Below are 24,036 nucleotides of genomic sequence, written 5' to 3' on the forward strand. Positions count from 1 at the left end.
TGATGCATAGCGCTCTCCTCGACGTCTCCAACATCGTTGGTGGCCATCATTTCTGCTCAACATGAATCGACTTTCATCAGAGAACAGCACAGAGGCCCATTGGTCCCTCGTCCAGCGTAAATGCTCCCTGGCCCATGCAAGATGATGACGCCTGTGCCTGGTTGTGTGGTCAGGTACCCTTGCAGGTTGTCTAGCACGCAGACCATGCTGATGTACACGGTTTCGAGTGGTCTGACGTGACACTTGGGTGCTTCTCACCTCCCTTAAATGTGCCTGGAGTTGAGTGGCATTCATCATCCGGTTCCACAGGGCAGGTTCACAATAAAGCGGTCATCAGTGTGGGATGTGGCCAATGGACGTCAATGCCTTTCTGTGACTCAGTCTCTCTGTATCTCTGTTGCAACCTGCTGATGACACTCTAAGCTCAGTGGCCACTTCCGTCTGACAACATCCTGTTTGAAGCCTCGCAATGGCGAGATACTGTTTATCAATTGTTAGGTGTTGTCTTGGTCTCATAATGTCAAAATGTGAACAGCATGATGATGACTGTTTAAATACTAATTCTAATTGAACCAGGACATGTATTGGTCGATTCATGGATCAAACACCTGTTGTGAATTTTGCCATTAAGCTCCTTGTTAGAGAACAGCAAGTTGTGCAGAAAGTACTGAAACATTAAACTGTTGGACATGCACATTCAATAGTTTAGAGAAGGTCCATCCTGAAATTTCACCCAAAAGCCAAATATCCCATACCGGTGTAGTGTTTCCACTCCATTATAGACATAAAACCAGCTGAGATCCGTTGCATTGTTTTTTAACACTGCCTTTTCAAATGATGTAAGTGAATTAGTAAACAGAATGTGCCTGAGAAATGGGCAATGTAGATATTGCATTAAGATTGGCCATTTCTTTCTACAACAATCGAGAACCCTTTCGCAATTTTGTAAGCACATAATGTAATCTGGAAACTGCTGCCCTGATTAAAACAACAATGCAACTGATCTCAACTGGTATTCTGTCTATAATGGGACATCCCTCCACTGAGTTTGTTTACTTTTCATAGTGCGCAGTGAAATGCAGAGCTAATGACACTCTAGCGCACAAGCCTATAAACGTTCAACCTGTAGATTAGGTAGATTCAATAGAGAACCAATTAATGTGAGGGTGTTCGCCAGCGAAGATTCAACGCAGATCCACAAATTTTGAGAAGTTTATGTTTACAGTCATCCTGAAATAAACGTAGCCGTGGCATATGATTTCACACACAGCCCTTGTTGCATGTTGCACACGCACCTGCGTCTGCTACAACCTGCCAAACATACAAGCACGGAATGGATATGACTTGAGTTGTGCTATTCTTTGGTATCAAGGCGAACTACAGTACACTACACATGCTGTTTATGGAAGGTGCCCGTTTTAATATACAGTCTATACCAATGGGCTAAATAAAGCATTTGAGCAGAGAAGGATCCTCTGCACCTCACTACCTTGCTTAGTAGCAGGACCAATTTAACAATGTCATCCAAGATATCAGTAAAAGGTTCCTTAAACAGGAAAGTGGAACTGTACTCCACACAGTTTCCAAAGCTTGTGTGTATTTTTGGGCCGTGACCCTCCCCCCTCTGTTTGGCTCTCTCCTTTGAGGCCCAGATTAGTTCACAGGTTTAGGTATGTGTCACTTTGTTTCTCTCATTCACACCCTTTTCTGCATTCTCACCTTTGCGCCTTCGCTGTACCAGTCCAGTCACTCTTTGAGCCAGTCCTCCCACCCTTGCACACACTTTTCCCTCTTATTCTTCCTTCTTTGCTCTATTCCCTTTCACTCCATTAGTTCCTACACTCTTCCACCATTTCTGTCTATACCCTGGATGTGGTGTTTAAGAAGTGGGTGTTGAATGTGGTCTTGTGATTATGGACACACACACACACACACACACACACACACACACACACACACACACACACACACACACACACACACACACACACACACACACACAGAGTTCAGTGACATGTTTTCATACATTTACTCAGAGAGACTTTGGAGAGGGCAGTATTTATAGAAGTGAGATGTTGATTGTTGAGTTGCAGTCAGCAGTAGTGAATAGCGCTAGATGACTTAACCGCAGTCGTTGAATTTGACCTTTTTGTCATATTAATGGAATGTCACACAACAGGTACCAGTGCTTCATTATGACATGCAGGAGAAGAAGCTGTAGGTGTGAACCAGAGTATCAGGTTCCTTTATTGTTATACTTGAGTTATGCCTCACCATCAAGGAAATTATGTTATTCTCAATTTCTCTGTGGTCCTTTTGCTGCGTGTTGAAATTTCTGCTACACTCTGGGACAACCAATTGAATGATGAGCATACTTTATTGCTGTTAAATGTTTTCTCTATTTTTTTCAGCACTGGGCAAATAGAAATTTGTCTGAGCCTATACTTCAGCACTGTGAGCAATTAAGCCAATAATGTGTTTTGTACTACTAGATAAGAGAATAATAGTACTAATAGAAAGATCAAAACAGAAAGCTGTATAAGGTTAATTATCACAAATTGAAGGCCATCATAGTTGGCCACCATAGGCCACCTTATAGTTACGGCATGTTAAATGCAGAATAAACACTTGTAGTGTTATTAACATGAACAAAAGATGGGAAGAATAAGGCTAGTCCTATAATTCACTGTTCTGTTGCAACACGTTAGCTAACATGATGGCGTTCACATACTAATCACACTTGAGACTTCTTTTCCGACAGGTTAACTGACACTAACTCTATGATTTAATATTATAGCCAGTTGGCAGAAAGCCATTGGTCATTGTAATTGCTTGCTAAAATGTACCCATCTGGAGTTAACATAGAGATCATGGCTCTAAGGTGCTTGTGTTTGAGATTCTCATGCATCTCTACCGTCTACTGATTGCTGCCAAAGCAGAGTTAGTGAAGGAGACTATGCGTTGTTCAAACTATTGGCCATTGAATAAAGCGGTGATTTCTCGCACACTATGTCTTGCATCTGCCTGTTGCTCATGAATTAGGCTACAATTGAAGTGAATTGAGAGTTGACTTCAGTCTTGGAGTATATAATGATTCGACTAATGATCTGGAGTAGAGGCAGGGAAGGGTAACATTTCTCAATAAAAATGACAAATTGTGAGCTAACAAAACACTATGCGAATTAAATGTATCTACTGAAACAGAAACTCCACAGATTTTGTGTTGTATGCTAGGCTTCTTATCCCCGACTAGCGGAAAGTACAGAGCTACACTAACACCAGCCACGCACAATAACAGGGTACCCGCGGAGTCTTAAAAGTATTAAAAAGTATTGAATTTCACCTCAAAGTCTGGAATTTTTTCACGGAGGTCTTAATTTTTCAAATGATCAGTAGATTCCTCACGTAGCGTAAATCAGTCTCAATGATTAAAGTTCTCGGTCGTACGACGGATTTCCGTCAATTTGATTTTAGAAATGTCATATTTGAGATCGATGCAGATCCGGTGAGAAAAAAAATAGGAGGGGGGGGGTCTATCACCTTTTCTTTTCCTTTTTTTAAGGCAACTACAAATATTAGGTCCGATGAATGAATGTGTGTGATGGTAACGTTTAAAGACCTAATAGTGTTCTTGAGAACTTTCTGTGTCTCAATCAGAGACCGCTCAAGAAGATACGTCAGTCATTAGTTTCGCTTTGTTTATGTTGTAGCTACACGCTTGTCTCATTGGCCTGGGGCGGTTGCTTAAAAAAAAACGCACAGATAGCCTATTTTGCTTAGGCCTCACTTTTAACGACAGTAGGTTGTGAGCGTATGTTGACAAAAAATAACCATGCAATTAAACCATGCTTTTGCGCGGTTTGCTGAAAGAAAATTGTTTATGGATGCAATAGGAAAACGTTTTAGCACGCCTACAATCAGAAGACCGCCATAAGGTTAACGTTCGTGCACTTCAGGACATCTTCCCTACCTGGTGCAACTAGCCACCATGACAGAGGTAGGCTATGGCTGACCGTTTTTGCGCTCAGAAAGTAGGCCACGCATGTTCTTACATAGCGCAACACGATCTGTTCCTCACCATATCGCAACCTCTTTTCAACCTTATACAATCTGTTGCTGAAGACAAAAGCGCCCTCTCCAGATTGTCGTTATCAGATGCGCAGACCTCCTGCATGAGCACACACAGTATTGTTGCTCATTGGAAAACTGAGTTGTCTGTAAAACTCAAAATTACCATGTTTTCATTAAATGTGGATGAGGCAACAAATGGAAATATGAACAATGTCTAGACTGTTCTGATTCGTTACTTTGATGAGGAAATGTGAAGTTTTGCAAACTTGATTTTATAGATTTTACTTGGTGTTGAATTGCACATTAACAAGAAATAAAATCTCCCCTTTAAACACTTTTGGCCTGAAGTAATTAAATAAGAGTGTAAGTTAAAGCCTTGCTACAATATTGCTGCAGTAGAAAAGAACAGCAATGGCTAATCAGCAATGGTCAGGGATGGTATTGGTACTTGATGGTATTCGCCTTATTCACATGGCGGCCATTGGCGGCTAAAACGAGGCAACGGGGTACACAAACCATAGGATTGTTATGTTCTATGCATTCACCTGTAGGTGGCATTAATTATATAGTAACTTAAGAGTACCCTGTAGCCTCGTTTTGGTGTTTATTTGGTGCTTTACTTTGCTGTTTGCATCTTTTTGTACATTAAAAACCAATAGGTAGATATGAACAGCATATGACTTATGGCCTGAAAAAAAGTTCAGTCAAACGATTTTTCTTTCACTTTAATCCCTGAAATCAACTAGGTTCTATTCCGTGTAAATTTGTCCATGAAGCGGGACATTGTCACGTTACTACCGCGACAAAGCTTTGCGTTGCCACTGCACTGCTGTCATGTTCATGTTGGCATGTTCAAACACTTGTAAATAGTAATTATGACCGCCGCGCAGCGCACCGCATGCCCAAATTTCCGTCAATGATTCCCGGGACACTGAAAGACCGGGGTACACGAAACTTGGTGGGCATGTAACCCCACATGGATAGCATGGAACCATCGTTTTTCGTTTTGATCTGTAGCCCCCCCGCTGGACTGGACCCCCCGAAAGGAGGGTAGGGCAGACACAGTTTTCTGTGAATATCTCGAGAACCGTAGGGTTTAGGAGGACCATTTTTTTTTGTATGTTGATCTCAAGGGGCCATGTCAACCCATTACATAACCACTCATTTCATGTATAGCGCCACCTAGTTAAACACAAAAAAGTAAAAATTAGGTGTTGTAATCACAGGTATCTGTGACTTAACATAGTCAAAACTGCACGAAATTGGAAATTGGAAGTGTAGGATCATTATGACACCCTCTGTATGCACGCCAAGTTTTGTGGAATTCCGTTCATGGGGGGCCACACAATAAATTCATTTATGTTACTATACACCAACTGGCCTGTAGGTGGCCGGAGACAGTTTTCTGTGAATATCTTGAGAACCGTAGGGCCTAGGAGGTCCACCTTTTTTATGTATGTTGGTCTTAAGGGGGCATGTCAACCCATCCCATTACCACTTATTTCATGTATAGCGCCACCTAGTTAAAAATTAAAAAGTAAAAAAAATCAGGTGTTTTCATCACAATATCTCTGGCTGACAAGGTCAAAACTGCACGAAAATAAAAGTGTAGGATCATTATGACACCCTCCGAATGCATGCCAAGTTTTGTGTACTTTCGTTCATGGGGGGCCTTACAATAAAATAATTTATGTGTACATTTAGTGACGTACACCAACAGGGATTCCCGGGACACTGAAAGACCGGGGTACACAAAACTTGTTGGGCATGTAACCCCACATGGATAGCATGGAACCGTCGTTTTTCGTTTTGATCTGTAGCCCCCCCTCTGGACTGGACCCCCCAAAAGGAGGTTAGGCCAGACAGTTCTCTGTGAATATCTTGAGAACTGTAGGGCCTAGGATGACCATTTTTTCTGTATGTTTGCCTCCAGGGGTCATGTTAACCCATTTCATGTGCACACATGTGCACAAACAGATACACACACACACACATACATTCACAGTAATCATACGTATGACACATACTCACACAGTAGACATATGTACGCTTGCATGCAAAGGCACATACGCACGCACACACACACACACACATACACACACACCCACCCACACACATAACATAAACATGTACATGCACACATGCACACAATTCAAGAATTTCTCAGAATTATGAACAGGCAAGATGGAGGTGGGGTTGTATAAAATTAATTTTACATGTGAAATCTATGCACTAATCATGTTTTGGTACTTGTTGTCTAGCAGATACCAGTGAGAATTGAGTGTGGATAATGCAATTTAGTGAGACAGTTAGAATCATATAGGCCTTTCAGCGTGATTTATTTTTGTGGAAAAAATGTGCTGGACTGGGCGGCGGTCATATTTTGTACCGCTCTGCGGTAGTGGTATTAAAAAGGTCTTAAGTCTTAAATTTAGGTCTGACAATTCTGGGGGTACCCTGAATAACAACTAGGCTACACTCAACTAAGTGTATGTCACATACATAGTTTAGGTGAGCTATAGTTTAAACGGAAAACCATGTGCAATGGTATTAGCTGCATTGATTCAATGCAGATACATTAATCTAGCTATTTGTATGTTTTTCAAGTGCAAGACTGAAATAAGTGTCGCGAGTAGGCTTCATAAAAACGTAGCAGTAGTTTCTTGAGAGCAGCAGCAGAGCTACTATGATTAATACTGTAATTAAGTAGTATCGGTGGGTGGTATCCATGTTCACTGCTCTGGGTTGAAATCAGGACCCACTCACCCCTCCAACTTATATAATACACCAGTTATGAAGTGGTTTCTTTTCTCAGTTAGGCCTAATGTTTAAGAGGAAGTACTCTGTGGCTAGGGTATTGATTAACCAATGATATGATCCTATCTTTATCAACTTTAACAAGTAGTTGAGCTGACACGTGATTGGATCATTCAAATTCTTTCACTTTAGAAAAACAAACGAATTGTAGCTATGAGGTGAATCATAATTTTACATTAGATACAGTAATATTGTTCCATTGTCTGGTCCTACTGTGCTATTTATTTCTGTTTTGTAATGTTTTCATGGAAACAACTGAGGTCTTTGCGTCTTTTAACACAGATGTCTCTTTCCATGGTGGTAATTAAATTTTCTGTGCAATCAGGTTCTCTTGCACTTAATATCCCACTTTCATGAAATCTACCACATGGTAATTCACTCTCCTTAGTCACTCTTGTTCTTCCTTTAATAGCAGTTGTAATTTAGTAGGCAATGCTATTAATTAGAGATAAATCACATGAGTAAGTAAAAGGAATGTGTGGGTGTGTTAGGAAGAGAAGAAGTGACTGCCAGGGGTAGAGGGAAAGGAGCCTGGCCAATAAAGCTTGACTTCATAAACATCCTATCCTATCACAGGAAAAAGCTGCAAAATATCATGTAAAGAGCCTACACGCAGTTGTGTTGATCCAACTGGCTTCAGACGCACACCTTGATGCATATCACCTGGGCCTGTTTTGCATTATGTTAATGAGTAGGTGAAGGGTACACACTGGGTACACTGTGTGTGTGTGTCTGTTTGTGAAGCCATTTTGATCAATTGGCCTGTCATTGACATCAGATAATAATTCTTCTAGTATCTTGTGCTGTACAGTAAAGTGCAGAAGAATTTCCCTGGCCAGGGTATAGAATGTGCCATAGCACATTCTGTGCTAGTGTAACCTACTTATCTTAAGCCCAACTTGTGCGTGTTGGCGCAGCTGTTAACTTTTGTCTTACCTGTACATGACGGGACAGTGTAAAATAATTAACAAGCAGCTATGCTTCAGTATTTGAGGGTGTTTTTTTGCATTCTCAACTTCATTTCAATAATATGTGGTCATATGAAGGGCAGGTAAATTCACCTCTCTTTCTTAAGTCATCCAATCTGTTCACTGTGAGGCTTTGTGGTTTCAATTGAAATCCCCAAGAAATGTTACTTTTTCCAGCAAGCAATATCTAAGGATATATATAACCTGAGTTTTTTTATCAGTTCTAGCCATAGTGTCTGTCAGGTCAGCTATTTAGCTGGTTAGTTTTAGGAATAAACTCAATAATAAAGTATTGTGAAGATAAAATACTGCTTACAGCAGCTACAAGCTGCAAACACTACGTCCATGTCATAAATATTCGTTTATTGCTTTAACTGCTGTATGGGTTAAAAAGTGAAATGCAACTCCTATGTTTTATAACACTTAATCTAGCCTCTGTCACTCAGTGTTCACTGTTAAAGATTAACAAATCTTTGCTTTGCTGCAAGGGTACACCTTGAACACAGCGATAAATATTTGCTTCAGCACAGATTTAAACAGCAAAGAGAATAAGCTTTTGTTTCACAGTTCTTTCAGCAGTTCATCACCCATGTTTTTTCTCCCCGCAGTGTGATTCAAGCACCATTACCACTACCTATTGATAAGGTAAGTCTATTTTGTCCATTTTTGATGTTGCCGTGATGCCTTTCCTTATGTGTGTTTGCAAGAACAGAGGTTTTGTACTTTTAAAGACTCTGATTGTAAAATCTTAATTTTTAAACTCCTGTCACTCTGTGTGATCTGTTTTAGCCATCTGTGTTCCCTCGGTGTGTGGCACTCTTCACCTCTTTGGTGAAATGCATACAGAATAACAATGACATCATCCCTGTGTGTGCTTGCTGTGTGTCTGTGGCCTTTCCCTCTCTCGGAATTCCATTTCCCTTAGCCTGCAGGGCCATAAAAAAAAAAACCATTAACTTTCCGTTAATGCAGTAACACCAAATCAGACAATTTGGTTCTTCTTGACCAAAGAATGCAAACAGTGTGTTAGAGAACTAGTGAATGATCTCCTTTTAATCTACCCATCACTGGGTGACTAATAAATTACTCTCCTTTCAGATGGAAGTAGCTGGTTAGTTTCCCTCAAATTGATGAGCCCATTTATATATACCCCCCCCCCCCCACCCCCTTTCCATCCTGAAGCCCATTGTGGAGTGTTTAGGGCCCAACCACTGGAGGTGCGAAAGCCCTATTGTTTCTGTAGGGAAGAATGGAGATTGCATTTTTTGAGGTGGTTTCCGTTGGCAAAAACGGAACACGCAACAGTTGGCACACACAACAGTTGTAAGATAAAGCTCTCAGGGACAAAGGCTTGGCCCCAGGTGTGGTCTAGGGACTCCATAGTCCCCTTATTCCATTTATTCTTGTGGTTAGCATATAGTTTTAGCTACAAACACCAAATTTGTTACATGCGTGTAAATCACCAATAGCCTTTTTCCACCGACAGAGAACCGGTTCCGTTCCCATTCGTGAATCAACATTTGAACAGTTGTAAGATAAAGCTCTCAGGGACAAAGGCTTGGCCCAGGGTGTGGCCTAGGGACTCCATAGTGCCCCCTTATTTCACTTAGTATTGTGGTTAGCATATAGTTTCATCTACAAACTCCAAATTTGGTAGGTGCGTGTAACTCACCAATAGCTTTTTTCCACAGACAGATAACTGGTTCCGTTTCCCTTCGTGAACCAACATTTGATCTGTTCAGAGCATTTCGACCAAACAAAAAACAGTTCAGAACGTGGCACTTTGGTTCTGAGCTTGAACCAGAAAATAGTTGTTTTTTTCCTGAGAACCGGAGTGGGCGTGTCATTCTACCGTTCAGAGGGGAGAAGACTAAAAGCATGAGTTTTCCGTCCACATCAACTGTTACCATGAGTAAACAAAATTACTCAACTAGCAAAACACTGCAGATATTAACCCCGTTTTACACAGCTAATTTCTTCCGTTTTTACAGGACAGAACTGTCATATCAACCTCCTGTTTATGCATATCATTAACTCTTGTTTATGCATGCAACACCCTCTGTTGGTGACTCCCTTGGTTCCGTTCAAAATTGGTGGAAATGCGGGCAGGTTCACTAGATGGCAACAAGGTTCATTCAATTTTGAACCAAACTAGTTCAAGAACGCTTTCGCTGTTGGTCGAAAAACTCTTTAGAAGATAAACAACTTTCGTATGTACACCGCATAAGCCACACCCAACATTAAGTGAGGTATTTGGGATTTTGTGCGTTGTGACACATGACCAATATTTGCATACTTCTTCAGTTCATATGGGTCTTGTCACAGTTGAAAACCACGCCCACATTTTCTTCACAGGATCAAAAGAGTATATAGACTTATATACTTACACTAGGGATCGACCGATATGGATTTTTTAGTGCTGATGCCGATACCGATTTTTTCATCAGCCTTAGTCGATGACTGTTACAGACTGCCGATTTTCTTGAGCTGATATTTGGAGCCGATACTGCTTTTGCTCCCTGAATTTACATCATAAAAACTAGAAAATGTAATTTCGAATAAATTACCAGTGCATGAAAATATAAATATACTGTATATTAACATAAAATGCAAAACAAACTTTTATTTGGAAACAGTTGGCAGGAGTCATAGTTGACAACAACTGACAGTTGAAATGTCTAAACAGTTAAATAGTTGAGTAGTTTAAATAGTTATTTTTATTTAATTATTATTTAATAGTGAATTATTGTAGTGAGGACATTCATTTTGAAACAGTTGTGGGCAGAGGAAATAGGAACAGAATCTGTAGTCTTAATAGAGCCATATTGTATGCTTAAAGCCTGAGACAGAGTATATAGTTTAAAAGTTGAATTTAGATATTGTAATGGATGTTGATAGACAGAAAGTTGAATGGATGTTGATAGGCAGATTGTTTAATGGATGTTGGTGGATAGTTTAATGGGTGGATGAGTGAATGGTTTGAAGAGGATGGATAGAAAGTTGGATGGAATGTGCATAATATCCTTGTAGAATGGAGAGACACAGAGAGAGTTGGCCTAGTTAAGCAGAAAGCAGTTGATAAAGGTGCAATCAGTTTAACTGGCCCTTTGATGGGTCCTAGTAGTGAGCAGCTGGAAGTTGATACAGGTGCAAATCAAGTTAATTAGCCCATTGTGATGTCATCAGCCCATGTTAAGTCTATGGGGAAAAATAAGCTTGTTTTATTAATATCTCAAAAAGTATAAAGTTTACAAAAGTGAAAAATACATTCCCCACGTGTCCTTTTCAAGACCTACGTTACAAAGTTTGAACTAAGTTTCTACGTTAAACGGTTAAAGCTGAATTAGATGCAGAAATTTGGTGGGAAGAATAATAACTAGAAATGCAATTCCAAGGAATTACCAGTGCATGAAAATGCTAAAGTTGTGATGTAAAATATCATGTATAGTTAAAACAGATAATACAGAGATGGTTACTACGGTGATGCTAGGATAGACATGGTGGTTGCATAGCTTAATAAAAGTTGATAGTTTAAAAGTAGACTGTTTAAAAGCTGAATGTAGATAGTTTAAAAGTTGTTGATAGACAGTAGATAGTTTAAAAGTTGTTGATAGACAGCTAGTTTAATAGATAGTTTAATGATAGTTTAAAAGTAGACCGTTTAAAAGTTGAAGGTAAATAGTTTAAAAGTTGTTGACAGACTGGAAGTTTAATGAATGTTGATATTCAAATAGTTTAATGGCTGTGTATAGGTAGATATTTGACGATAACTGAAAGTTGGAATGGCTCTAATGTTTGCTAGCAGTTATGCTAAGATTTTTAACTATGCTAACCATGTTACTTAGCTAATGTTTTATAGCAGTGCTAGCAATGCTAACATGCTAACCATGTTACTTAGCTAACTTAGCTAACGTTTTCTAGCAGTTTTGTAAACATGCCAACAATGCTAACTATGCTAACAATGCTACTTAGCTAACTTAACTAACGTTTTCTAGCAGTTTTGTTAAACATGCTAACTATGTTAGCAATGTTAACATGTTAACCATGTGACTTAGCTAACCTAGCTAATCATTTTTAGTAGTTATGCTAACTATGCTAACTAGCATGTTAACTATGCTAACCATGTGACTTAGCTAACCTAGCTAATCATTTTTAGTTGTTATGTTAACTATGCTAACTAGCATGCTAACCATGATAACATGCTAACTACGCTAACCATGTGACTTAGCTAACCTAGCTAATCATTTTTATCAGTTTTGTTAAAAATGCTAACAATGTTAGCAATGCTAACATGCTAACCATGCTAACTAGCTACAGTGGGTAGGAGTCATAGTTGATGACAAGTGTTGACATAGTTGATGACAAGTTAAAAGTTGTTGATAGACAGCTAGTTTAATAGATAGTTTAATAATAGTTTAAAAGTAGACCGTTTAAAAGTTGAATGTAAAAAGTTCAGTAGTTTAATGGGTTACATTGTTTAACAGTGGATTATTGTAGTGAGGACTTTTATTTTGAAACAGTTTTGGGCAGAGGAAACAGTTGAATAGGATGTGTAGTCTTAATTGACCCAGATTGTATGCTTAAAGCCTGAGGCTGCAGGTGGCCTGAACACCTGCCATAGGATTCTAATTGCTTAATGGCCGTATTATGATGTCATAATCGGCAATGTTAAGTCTATGAGGATTTTTAAAAAGTTTTTCTTTAATAGTTTAAAAAGTATAAAAGTGTCAAAGTTGAAAAGACATAGCAACCCGATCTGTTTGAAGACCTACGTTACAAAGTTTGAATGAAGTTTCTAAGTTAAACTGTTCAAGAGAAATTGCGTATGGAAAAAGTGGTAAGCGGAATAATAATAAGAAGCCTAGGAAGAACAGTACAGTGCATTTCATGCACTGTAATAATAATAATAATAAGAAGAAGAAGACTTCGGATAACAGAACAGTGCATTTTCATGCACTGTAATAATAATAATAATAATAATAATAATAAGAAGAAGACTTCGGATAACAGAACAGGGCATTTTCATGCACTGTAATTACACAATGATGATAACAAATGTTACAAGTCTCAATTTAAAAAAGGAACATTTATTGAACTTATGGTTTACTGCATATGGTTAACTGTGCAAGGGTAAAAGTCTTTCATCAACATCTACAACACAGCCTTGATGATGCATTGCTTGCTGACATAAGACATAATTCAGGTCATCACAAAATGTCCTTTGTCATCAATGTATCAAGTTATACTGTAATTTCCAAACTATTTACTGAGGTTTATACTTTGATTTTGCAATTTGCTCAGCTATGAGGTTGATACACGGTGGTGGGCTATACAGGGGAATCAAGGATTAAAGTTCTCAGTCATAGAACGGATTTCCGTCAATTTGATTTTAGAAATGTCATATTTGAGATCGATGCAGATCCGATGAGAAAAGAAATAGGAGGGTGGGGGGGGGGGGCTATCACCTTTGCTTTTCCAAAGAACACGTATGGAGGACTATAACGGTCTAAAAGTTGGATTATAGTGACACATTAGATACAGTTGATGAGGTTGGCCAATCCGTTTAACTTTTTTGGATATGATATTGTGAGCTCTATGTGCGAATTCGGAGAAGAAGCGGCTGTGTTCTTTCCGTGCATCAATGTAGACATTTTCTTACTATCGCGAACTCTTGTCAGGGGAGGTCATTCATTTTGGGTGTCACCTATGACTTGAACCGATAGCCTTCTATGCCACCCGATGTAGGCTACTATTATTGTTACAGTTTTTAATCAATGCAACTAACATTATGTGTAAAGCGACGCAATATAAACCGTAGCCTATGCAATTTATTATCCCGTCTGTTATGACATGTACAACAATGTTTTTCACAATTTGCGACGGAAGGTTTTGACTGAGCGTGTTAGCATAAAAAAAATAAATAATATCACTGTCATCATCGCGAACTGTTGATTAAGGGGGTCAGTCTGTTTATGACGCACAGACAGCCTTGTAGCCTATTTTGCTTAGGCCTCACTTTTAACGACAGTAGGTTGTGAGTGTATGTTGACAAAAAATAACCATACAATTAAAATAGTCAACTTAAAACTTTGCTATAAAATATTATCAATTTATAGCACAAAACCATAACCAGTAGGCCTACCAGAACCTCGCATATTGGCGTCATGATTTGTGTGCGTCTATTTGGCAAGGCCATTAGCTGTCATGGATGCGTTGTTGCTAAAGGAAGGCAGGTGTCAAAAGTAAAAAATTAAATGGAGATGGGCAGCTGTTGGAAACGGGGGAGAACTAATAAGCCATGGTGTAAAGAAATTAAAGTGCCAGGGGTTTGTTTCGTTACTTTGATGAGGAAATGGGAAGTCTTGCAAACTTGATTTTATAGATTTTACTTGGTGTTGAATTGCATATTAACAAGAAAAAAATCTCCCCTTTAAACACTTTTGTCCTGAAGTAATTAAATAAGAGTGTGTTAAAGCCTTTCTACAATATTGCTGCAGTAGAAAAGAACAGCAATGGCTAATCAGCAATGGTCAGGGATGGTACTAAAATATATTTTTGTTCATCAGGAAAACTCAATCTCAATCAAGAACACTCTCAATTCGCCTTATTCACATGGCGGCCATTGGCGGCTAAAACGAGGCTACAGGGTACACAAACCATAGGATTGTTATGTTATGCATTCACCTGTAGGTGGCATTAATTATATAGTAAGTGTACCCTGTAGCCTCGTTTTGGTTTAAACAATGGCCGCCGTGTGAATAAGGCGAATACTCCCTTTACTTTGTTGTTTGCATCTTTTTGTACATTAAAAACCAATAGGTCGCGACCACAAAAGGGGTGCTATCTCTATAGGTAGATAAGAACAACGTATGACTTATGGCCTGAAAAAAGTTCAGTCAAACGATTTTTTTTCACTTTAATCCCTGAGGGGAATGCATTTCTTTTCTTCCTCCTTTATAATTAAAGCATGATCTGATTCACTAGGCTACATAGTGGATAATACATGCAGTTGTTTGTGTGTGTGTGTCCTGCGGTTTATACACAATGCAGCTCATACATGGAAAGTACTGTATAGGCCTTAAGCACACTTCCAGCTAAAATTGGATGATGGAGTCATCCTTGCTTTCAGGAATTTTCATTTTTTGTTTGTCTCTCTGGCATGAGAAGTGAGGAGAGGAGCAATAGACTAGGGCCTCAGAAGTTGGCCGCCAGCCTCCTCATAGAAGTGTCTTTCTTTGTAGATGTGGAAGTGCATAGTCCATGGTTAGAACACCTAATCATATTAGGGAGTAATCTGGAATCTAATTTTGATTGCCCCTCTCTGCCCTGAGCAGGAATCCTCACCCCCTCTCAACTTGCCTTTGGTCTGCTCAAATTGTGCTACACTTCAGCAGAGTTGGGCTGTTGGTTATTTACTTATCATCAAATCACCAAGCAAAGGCAGATTGCCTCCTTTCTATGCCATGTTTTTTTTTTTATTATTTTAATTCTTCACCAAGGAAATTCTTCTAAATGAGAGGCTTTCAATTTCTGGATTATTTGAGTCTGCTCTGTAAGACTTGTAGTTTCTTCCTTCAAGAATGCGAGTGTCAGCTTTTGTGACCATTTACAGGCTGTCCTAACCAGATCTGAAACCACTAAATCCAGTATCTAGATCTAAAGTTGTCAATATGCTCCATAACATGTTTGTCGTCACTCATTGTTTTCTCTAATTGTGCCTTGATGCGATGCGATCCATTCTGTCATTTCACGGAGTTGTAAATTAAAGTCAGAATTAAACGCAGATGTTTCAGATTTGTTCTCCATGATGTTATTTGAGTAGTTTGGCCTCTGTCACTGAACCTTGTTGAATATTGTACAAAATAAATGTTCATTAATTATTATTAGTGTCTGGTCCATCATGAATTTACAACTTTACAAGTAAATGGGGTGTTCTTAAGTGGTGGTGTTCTGTCCTTGTGTTAGATACACTTGTGTTATACTTATGCAAACACTTGCGTTGTGCTCTGAAGCTGCCCTCTCACAGTGCTTTGTCTGGGTTCTGCAGGTTGCTGCAAACACACCCAGTATGTACTCTCAGGAACTGTTCCAGCTGTCACAGTATCTGCAGGTATGATATTACACTGACACCTAGTGGTTTTGCTTTGAAATGCACTCACACTTAAAATGTTCTGTCTCTTTAATAATGGAAGTGTTTTTGAGTAACTCCATTTCATTCATTCATGATTGTAGGCTATGTTGAAATGCGTTCAGGCAATATGCACTCAATAAAGCTCTCGTCGCTTCCTTCCCATGCTACTCTTTAGGAGGCCTTGCATAGGGAGCAGATGCTTGAGCAGAAACTGGCAACTCTGCAGAGGCTGCTGGCCAGCACACAGGAGGCCTCGGAGAGCAGCTGGCAGGTAGGAAACACAAAAACATTCTACACACACACACACACACACACACACACACACATTAATAGTAGTGTTATTAATTAATGCCATACTGTTTTTCAAAAGTCTAGCTGTTGCCGCTCCTCTTTCCTTTATTCTGTTTTGCATTCCCTTAATATATATTTGAAGGGTTGATGAATTTGAAATAATGCAAATGATTATTTTTATAACTCTCTGCTTATTTGCAGGCTTTAATTGATGAGGACCGACTGCTTTCTCGTCTGGAGGTGATGGGGAACCAGCTGCAAGCTTACTCTAAAGTGAGAATATGGTCCTGTTTTGTGGGACCAATACCAGGTGTTTCCTAACAGACTTATGGATTTAACTGTGTCCTGTTTCTTGAAATAAGAGTGTCCTGAAACATTAGCAGTTAATTAGGCATTAGCAGTTAGTGGTATAATTTTACATGTGACACTGGAACACCGTTGATGTCTGATTCTTCTAATATAAATATTAGCCATTTTGAAAAGTCGTTTATCACTAAAAGGGCACCAAGAACCTCTGCAGTACTTAATTTAAATGAATAAAGGAAGAATACAGGAGTTTGATACCTGTCAGTTGAGTATGCTACTTCAGCAGTGAGACTATAGTTGAAAATCGTCTGTTGTACTTTTACCTCTTAATATTCTATGTTCTTTTGATGTAGAACCAAACAGAAGACAGCATCCGAAAGGAGTTGGTAAACTTACAGGATGACAAATTCAATTATGAGACTACAGCCAAAGAGTCCCTGAGGCGGGTACTTCAGGAGAAAATTGAGGTGGTCAGAAAGCTGTCAGAGGTGGAGGTGAGATGTATTTAAGAATGTTTCCATCATGGGGGACATTTACAGCACTAGGGCCATAAGCTTGTTGATTACTTTTGTTATCGCGTGCTTAATTAGTTGTAGACATTGGCACTAGAATTGTTTAGAAAGTATGTATTAATGTATTAGATGTTGTAAAGTTATCAAAAGTTACTTATAGACCATTTTTGTTGGCTCATTAAACTGTGTTTCAATGTATAGCGGAGTCTAAGTAACACAGAGGACGAGTGCACACACCTGAAGGAGATGAATGAACGCACTCAGGAGGAGCTCCAGGAGTTGGCCAACAAGTACAATGGCGCAGTAAACGAGATCAAAGACCTAACTGACAAGATCAAGGCAAGTGTCATAACACCGAGGGGAGAAAAATGTTTTCTTCACTGTAACACCCATCAACGTAATAAACCACCAACTTAATTTGCACTTTTTAAATGTCATAATATGTCACCAACATAATAATTTCCCGAAAACTTTTTTTTTTAATAAAACTTGTTTTATACCACCAACAAAATAATTATTACATTAGTGGGAAGTTTAAAAAAAAAAGTAATTACATTAACTTCCCCCCCAAATTACTAATTTAATGAAATGCTGTCTATGTGATAGATTGTATGAGTGTGTCTGTCAGAAATAGTCACAATTTAGTCAAATCTCATGATCATATTTTTACTTCATTTCTATAAATAATACCCAAACAGCAAAGCTTTGTAGCCCCCCAATGTCGTTCTATCTTTACCTAGGAGCCAAGCAGGTAGAAACACAATTGTTGTCTATCCAGATTCGAGACTTGGTTCACAGTAAAGGTGATGGATTATGAGCATAGCGTATGCCTATGCAGTTTTGCAAAAAGTATAACTGTCCCTAGTAAATATGTCAAATTAACACTATTTGCGGTATGGTTCTAATGGCTGCCATTGACTAACCTGACTCCGCCAGATGGATGCTTCGCATTTGCTCTGCATGTCCATCTGGGAACTTTCCGTTGGAGAACTTTTGGGAAGGGGCGGAAATACTGGTTAGCTGATTGGATAAACCATCTGTCTATCACCACCCATGTTGGTTATCGACGGGCCAAATCAACCAATTAGATGAACGAAGTGTTCTTCTAATGCCTTCGTTTAACATACAATTAAGTTAATTAAGTCATTAATATTAGCTAGGGCGATAATTTTTTGCCGTTATCATTAGTTATTGTTCTTGTCGTCAACGGCCCGTAAGTGCATGAGTTAATGCTTTTGGCTGTGTGTGTGTGTGTGCGCGCGTGTGTGTGTGCGCGTGTGTGCACGCAGCTGGCTGAGAGCCGCCAAGAGGAGCTGACTCAGAAGGGGCAGAATGAGAAGAAGGAACTGCAGATGCGCATAGAGGAGATGGAGGAGAAGGAGCAGGCCCTGCAGGCTCGCATAGAGGCCCTACAGGCGGACAATGACTTCACAAACGAGAGACTCGCAGCACTGCAAGGTATGTACACACACTTGCATGAGCACAGATATACACATACATACATACATACATACATACATAAGTATATCATTATGATTGATTCTCTCATCTACACTCACTCTCTCACTCAATCTCACTCACTCACTCTATATCTATCTATCTATCTGTCTGTTTATCTCTTTCTATCTCTCTCTCTCTAGGGTTAGTTATCTCTTTATCGCTCTCAAACACACACTCTCACACTCACTCACACACACACACCCAAACCACATGTTCTTGCTTGCTGAATTGAAGCAAGTACCCCAGCTGGATGACTTGAAATGAGCATGGCATTGCAAAGGTGCATGTTTTTTTTTTTTTTTTTTTTTAACCGATTTCCAAATGTCTGCATCCAAAAACGCTTGGGTTGCTTTTAAGGGTAGGTTGGACGGTAAATCTTTATTCAGTCTCACTGGCATTGTGCTGAAGTGCATGGTTCTCATTAGGCTGGGAACACCCCAAACCGTTTCCATGTTTTCTTTCACAAGACTTTTTTTTCCGGTCATATCCACATCTTCCCATTGTCGTTTCCAGTCAGGTTAGAGCAACTGCAGGAGAAAAGCATAAAGGAAAACAACAGTTTAGGTGAGTGTGGGCAAGTGCAGCCCCTCAGTGTCCCTCTTGCTAACTCTGCATCACCTCTCCTCTGCTAATATGGCATGTTGCTTGTACTTCTCATTTTGTTTTTTTCCTCCTTTGTCCACTTCACACCTTGCTTCTGTTCTGCTCAATGGTTCAGTACTGAATAGATAGAGCCATGTCTTTCTCTGTCCTCTGAGCATGCCTGGCCACCTGAGTCAAACACGGTCAATCAGTTTCTCCTCTGAGGACTTTCTTATTCTCATTTAACATTGGGCTTTTTATGAGGATGCTTGCAGGCATGTAGGTCTCCTGATCCTGATGTTATTGGGAGGGTGTTTTTGTTGCCATTTTGTAATCCAAGTGATGTTTTTTTCTGATGATGATAGGTAGCCCACAAGGGGACTGCCTCCACAGTCTTGATCTCACTACAGAGGAAGGTAGTATAATGTTTTCCTCTCGGTGCCAGAGCAATCTCTGCCCTGCCAGCTTTCTGTCTAACACTTTAATGTACACTGTGAGACTGACATGGGGTGGCTGGGCGGTCACCAATTTTCTTGAAATAGAAGTTCTCAGTCAGCCACTCTACTTCTTCTTTAGGATGTTTGTTGGAAATTGCATTAATTGAAAAACTGTTACTTCATTGTCAGTTTTATTTGTAATGTTATAGGCAAGTTATGCACAATTATGTCATTTATTTCATTTAGGGAATGTTGTTGAATTCCTGACAAAAGTTAGCCCAGATAACTATTTTGTTCTGGTTTGAGGTTCTGTTTACACTTGCGCATCACTGAAAATTGAATCGTCAGACTGTGAAGCAGTTGTGTACAGCATGGTTGTAAAAGGAAGCTAATTTATCACTGTGAGATTAAGGGTTCTCTTTGCATGACTGTAGAGGGTGCTGGTGTCTTTGCGCCATAAGGACTTATTTCAGGAAGTATTTGAGTCAAGCTTGGTCACCCAAGCAGCAAAGGGAAATAAAGTGTACACTCATGTACTGTTGTTTTAATCATTGTGAATGAAGTCTGCTAGGCAGAAGCAGAATAACTTGATATGATTAGCAACTACTTTGTAGCTAGTTAGACCAACTCAACTAAAAACCCTGCATTCTCAACTATTTTTATTTGTCTGTGCAACATCAGAGTTTACACTACATTGCCTAAATATATCTAAGTGTGTAGAACCAGTTGGTTACAGATAATGCAATTGATGAGGCTATGTTTTTTTTAACTGTTCAGACTAATCTCAAATGTGATTTGACTTGATAATTTCCTCGAGCTATCTGTTGTAGAGGTGCATATAGCAATTTAGCAGTGAGAGGCATATGGAAGTTTTGTTTGGAGGAGAACTATTTAAGCTGGTGCTCATACCTCTATATCTGTTAATTGATCAGATGAGAGCCCATTCATGGAGCTCATGCCCATATCATGAGCATCATGAGTACGTTCAGATGAAGGCTTTGCTTCAAAGACACTGTGTGTGTGTGCATGTGCGTTTTAATGGAAGGGTAAGTGTGTAGGAAGCCCGAAAAGATTCCTGTTTATCCCTGCCAGCCCTCTACATCTGTGTGGTTTCATCTGTCGTCCCCTGTAGTTCAGTTTGGTTGTCATTTATAATTTTGTACATTTTATTGTACCAAATCATCTGATTCTATTTTACTTAGTTTCACTTGTGGAGGTCATGTGCTTCCATTACACTAAGCTCAATAATGTTGCTGTTTTATTTAATGGAAGATTTTTCTTTCTTTATTAGACCACTTTCTTTTAAAGAGTGGAGGGGACTGCACTTTAATCCATCAATTCATTGAGTGCGAGCGTGAGTACACTGCATTCTTTCCACTGCCTTACTGCCACTCTCACTAAAGCCTTATTAACTGGCACAGGGTCTCCCCAGGCAGCTGTTGTCCTCAGAGCTTTATGGAGCTTTATGGACTATACATGGAGAGTATGCTGAAGATTGTTGTTTTGAAAGACAAACATGCGTTTCAGGGAGAAAGGGTACATGATTATGCTGAGGTGCATCACCCCTTTGAACTTAAAGTGTGCTTTAAAATTCACATAGTCTTGTCAGATCCAAACACTTTTTTTCCATCTCATTATATCGACCACACTTACTGGGCTGGGATGCTGGGCTGCAATGGGGTAGCTCAACTCATCCAGAGGCCACTGGTTGAAGCTTAACATGGGAAGCCAGTCTGTTCGACCGTTATGGGCCAGAATCAGTTCCTTCACAGAGTTGTCAGCCTTGGGGACTTTCATGAGATGAACAGTTTGGATTGAACCGATGTTAGTTGTACCCTCCCAGTCAGACTAGTGCTCACATTGAATTTATATGATTTGTTGTAATTCAGGTGCTCCCCAGTGTATATTTTTCTTAGAAGTGGATTCCACTTTCGTCTCAGTCAAAAATGTTTCACCTTGGTACGATGGAGATAGGGGTAGAGTTTCAGGTTAGTTAGCCATGATCCAAATCAGACTTGGGGGTAAAAATGGTTGTTGTCTGTGTTGTGCATGTTATTAGAGCTGTAACACATACAGTCTAACTGTAAGCATGCTTTTACTTTAATGTTTCTTTCTTTCTTGACCTCCCCCTGCCTTTGGTTTTACCATCTAGTAGGGGGTTTTCTCTCACTGAGTTGCATGGGAACCTATACCAGCCTGACTGAACCACACTGCTTTCTTCTCATCGTTTTGCACATGAATGATGTATTTAAACCAGCAAGGAGCAGCTTTACTGACTGATTTTTGCTATTCAGCATCTAACCTCAGTAGTTGGATATTGCTTAGTTTGCTAATTATGCGGATAGGTATTCAATATGTGTGCTGGTGCTACACATTTTTATTTTTAATCAGTTGAAAGGTGATCGTGACGCTTCGGTTTTTTTTTTCCTGCACAGCTGTGAAGCAGTTGAAAGAGGCGGTGGATTCCTCAATACACAAGTTGTCCAACTTTGATGGTAAGCTTTTTTCTATGTTGTCCAAAGCCTTGGAGTGAGGTCACTGGTGGATTATACAGGAGTCTGTAGCTAATCATTAGTTTCTTTATTGTGAAGCATGTATGTGTGAAGCTTGCTTATCTCTTATCAAAATGAGTTTGTTATACCTCTGTATTATCCAGCTTCACAAACATGGCTGTTGAACAGGGGCTTTATTAAGATGAAGTCAGTGTGTTACAGAATAAAATCAGTGTGCTTTATTTATATACCTATGTCCTACACCATGGGTCTCCAACACGTTGCTCTCAAGCTACCAGTTGCTTGCCGCCCCTTTCTGAGCTTGCCAGAGGCTGAAACAGTACTACATTTAAGCACAGTTATTGCCGTGAGGCATTCCAGCCTACAAATTTAATAAAAAGGTCAAACCTTGTCTATATCAAGAATGGGTCCTAAAACCAAGGCCTGTAAAATATATTTTTGTTCAAATCCTGTGTCTTTATGTTATTTTCAGCCCTTGAAATTACATTAGTTTTACAGCCAAAAAATCACATTATCTGGGAAGCAATGTTTGGGCATTAATATAATGAAAAGTATTATTTATAGGCTGCCCAAACTTTATAGGGTGGATGAAAAACATGTTCTCAGTATAACTGAACTATTAAAAGTTTGTACGAGATTCTCATTCATTTTCTACAAGACTCGAGATTTGGGAAAAAATTACAATCAAAAAGTTATACAACCATAACACATACAGACATCTATCTCACATACATAAAAAAATATTTAAAAGGTTAAACATTTGTGAAGTGATTATGGTGCCTGCACACACCAAAAGCTTGAGAATATTTGAGCTCCACATATAATGGGCTTGAAGATTTTAAGGATTAAACAAAGGGAGGTTGTGTTTTTCGGTCATTTTCATAGGATGGAAATGGTATGTGGGGCAGCTAGTAGGCACTTAAAAATCTATGTGAAAGTAGCTCAGTGTATGGGCATTTAGGGTACAAAGTGCCAATGTTGTACCATAGATAAATAAATAGTCAAAATAATTGTTTTGCCTCAAGGACAATATACAATGTAACCAAGTAAGTATATTTATGTATGAATGAAACATGGTACATCATAGGCACACAAAATGACTATTTCCACATTGATTTTCGTGTTCCTACTAGCTACCCACATACCATTTTAGTCCTATGAACGTTAACAAAAAAAATGCAATCACACATTGTTTCATCTTTAATATCTTTATGGGCATTTGTTACAGAGGCCTCATATTGGCTCAACATTGATAAAGTATTGTATTTGCAAAATAATGATTGGTGTCGTGGATACAAAAAATGAGTTTAGAAGACCCTCAATGTCACCAGTTTTGCATTTTATTCCATATCTAGGGCCTTATATAAAAGTAATGGGCATGCAGTACAAACTTTTAATGGTCCAGTCATACTGTCTGTCTTTCCTTCTGCAAAGTTTGAGCAGGCTGGGAATAATACTTTTCAAGATATTAATGCCCAAACATGGCCTCCAAGGCATTTCTGAGAGTGTAAAAAATTATACAAAAAGTTTTGGGACTTAAATATTAGGGAGCAAAATCTGAGATGGTGCAGCAACCATTTTCCTGGATTTTGTCTGATTTGGAATTAGACGGAATGACCCATATATACACACACACACAATATTAGAAACTTTTTTAAAATATTTTTGCACAGCTGTTGCCAATAAGATTGATGCTTCATAGTGAAGATCTATTGTTTGTGTATGTGTGTTTTCAGAAGTCATAGATGCTCATCTCCAGAACAACCAGACAGCGGGTGACAACAGCCTGGCCAGTCCAGAGAGACTGAAAGGTAATTTTTCACTAAACACTACCTGAAATTATGTATTGAGGTACATAATCCATAAATGAAAGAGCCCTTGAGACCACATCTGTAAAACAATGTAAAT

At 39.2% G+C, this 24,036-nt stretch overlaps 1 protein-coding gene across 6 annotated transcripts in view; it reads left to right on the top strand.

Annotated features, from left to right (window-relative positions):
* slmapa (sarcolemma associated protein a) overlaps window positions 1-24,036 on the top strand; it is an 88,638-nt gene that overhangs the window by 34,164 nt on the left and 30,438 nt on the right. For 2 of the 6 annotated variants that reach the window (XM_076269285.1, XM_076269284.1), the window contains exons 4-15: window positions 8,465-8,501; window positions 15,904-15,966; window positions 16,163-16,258; window positions 16,480-16,551; window positions 16,938-17,078; window positions 17,298-17,435; window positions 18,386-18,554; window positions 19,110-19,160; window positions 19,544-19,594; window positions 20,907-20,969; window positions 22,051-22,110; window positions 23,865-23,939. In XM_076269285.1, the coding sequence (XP_076125400.1) occupies window positions 8,465-8,501; window positions 15,904-15,966; window positions 16,163-16,258; window positions 16,480-16,551; window positions 16,938-17,078; window positions 17,298-17,435; window positions 18,386-18,554; window positions 19,110-19,160; window positions 19,544-19,594; window positions 20,907-20,969; window positions 22,051-22,110; window positions 23,865-23,939 (1,016 nt within the window). The remainder of the gene's footprint in view (window positions 1-8,464; window positions 8,502-15,903; window positions 15,967-16,162; window positions 16,259-16,479; window positions 16,552-16,937; window positions 17,079-17,297; window positions 17,436-18,385; window positions 18,555-19,109; window positions 19,161-19,543; window positions 19,595-20,906; window positions 20,970-22,050; window positions 22,111-23,864; window positions 23,940-24,036) is intronic. The other 4 variants (XM_076269289.1, XM_076269287.1, XM_076269286.1 and 1 more) reach the window with 3 other exon arrangements.

This window comes from Alosa pseudoharengus, unplaced genomic scaffold (genome assembly GCF_046254945.1).
Source record: "Alosa pseudoharengus isolate Yale_2024_CS ecotype anadromous, Long Island Sound unplaced genomic scaffold, YU_APseudo_1.1 YU_APseudo_1.1_scf_5, whole genome shotgun sequence".
Taxonomy (NCBI): domain Eukaryota; kingdom Metazoa; phylum Chordata; class Actinopteri; order Clupeiformes; family Clupeidae; genus Alosa; species Alosa pseudoharengus.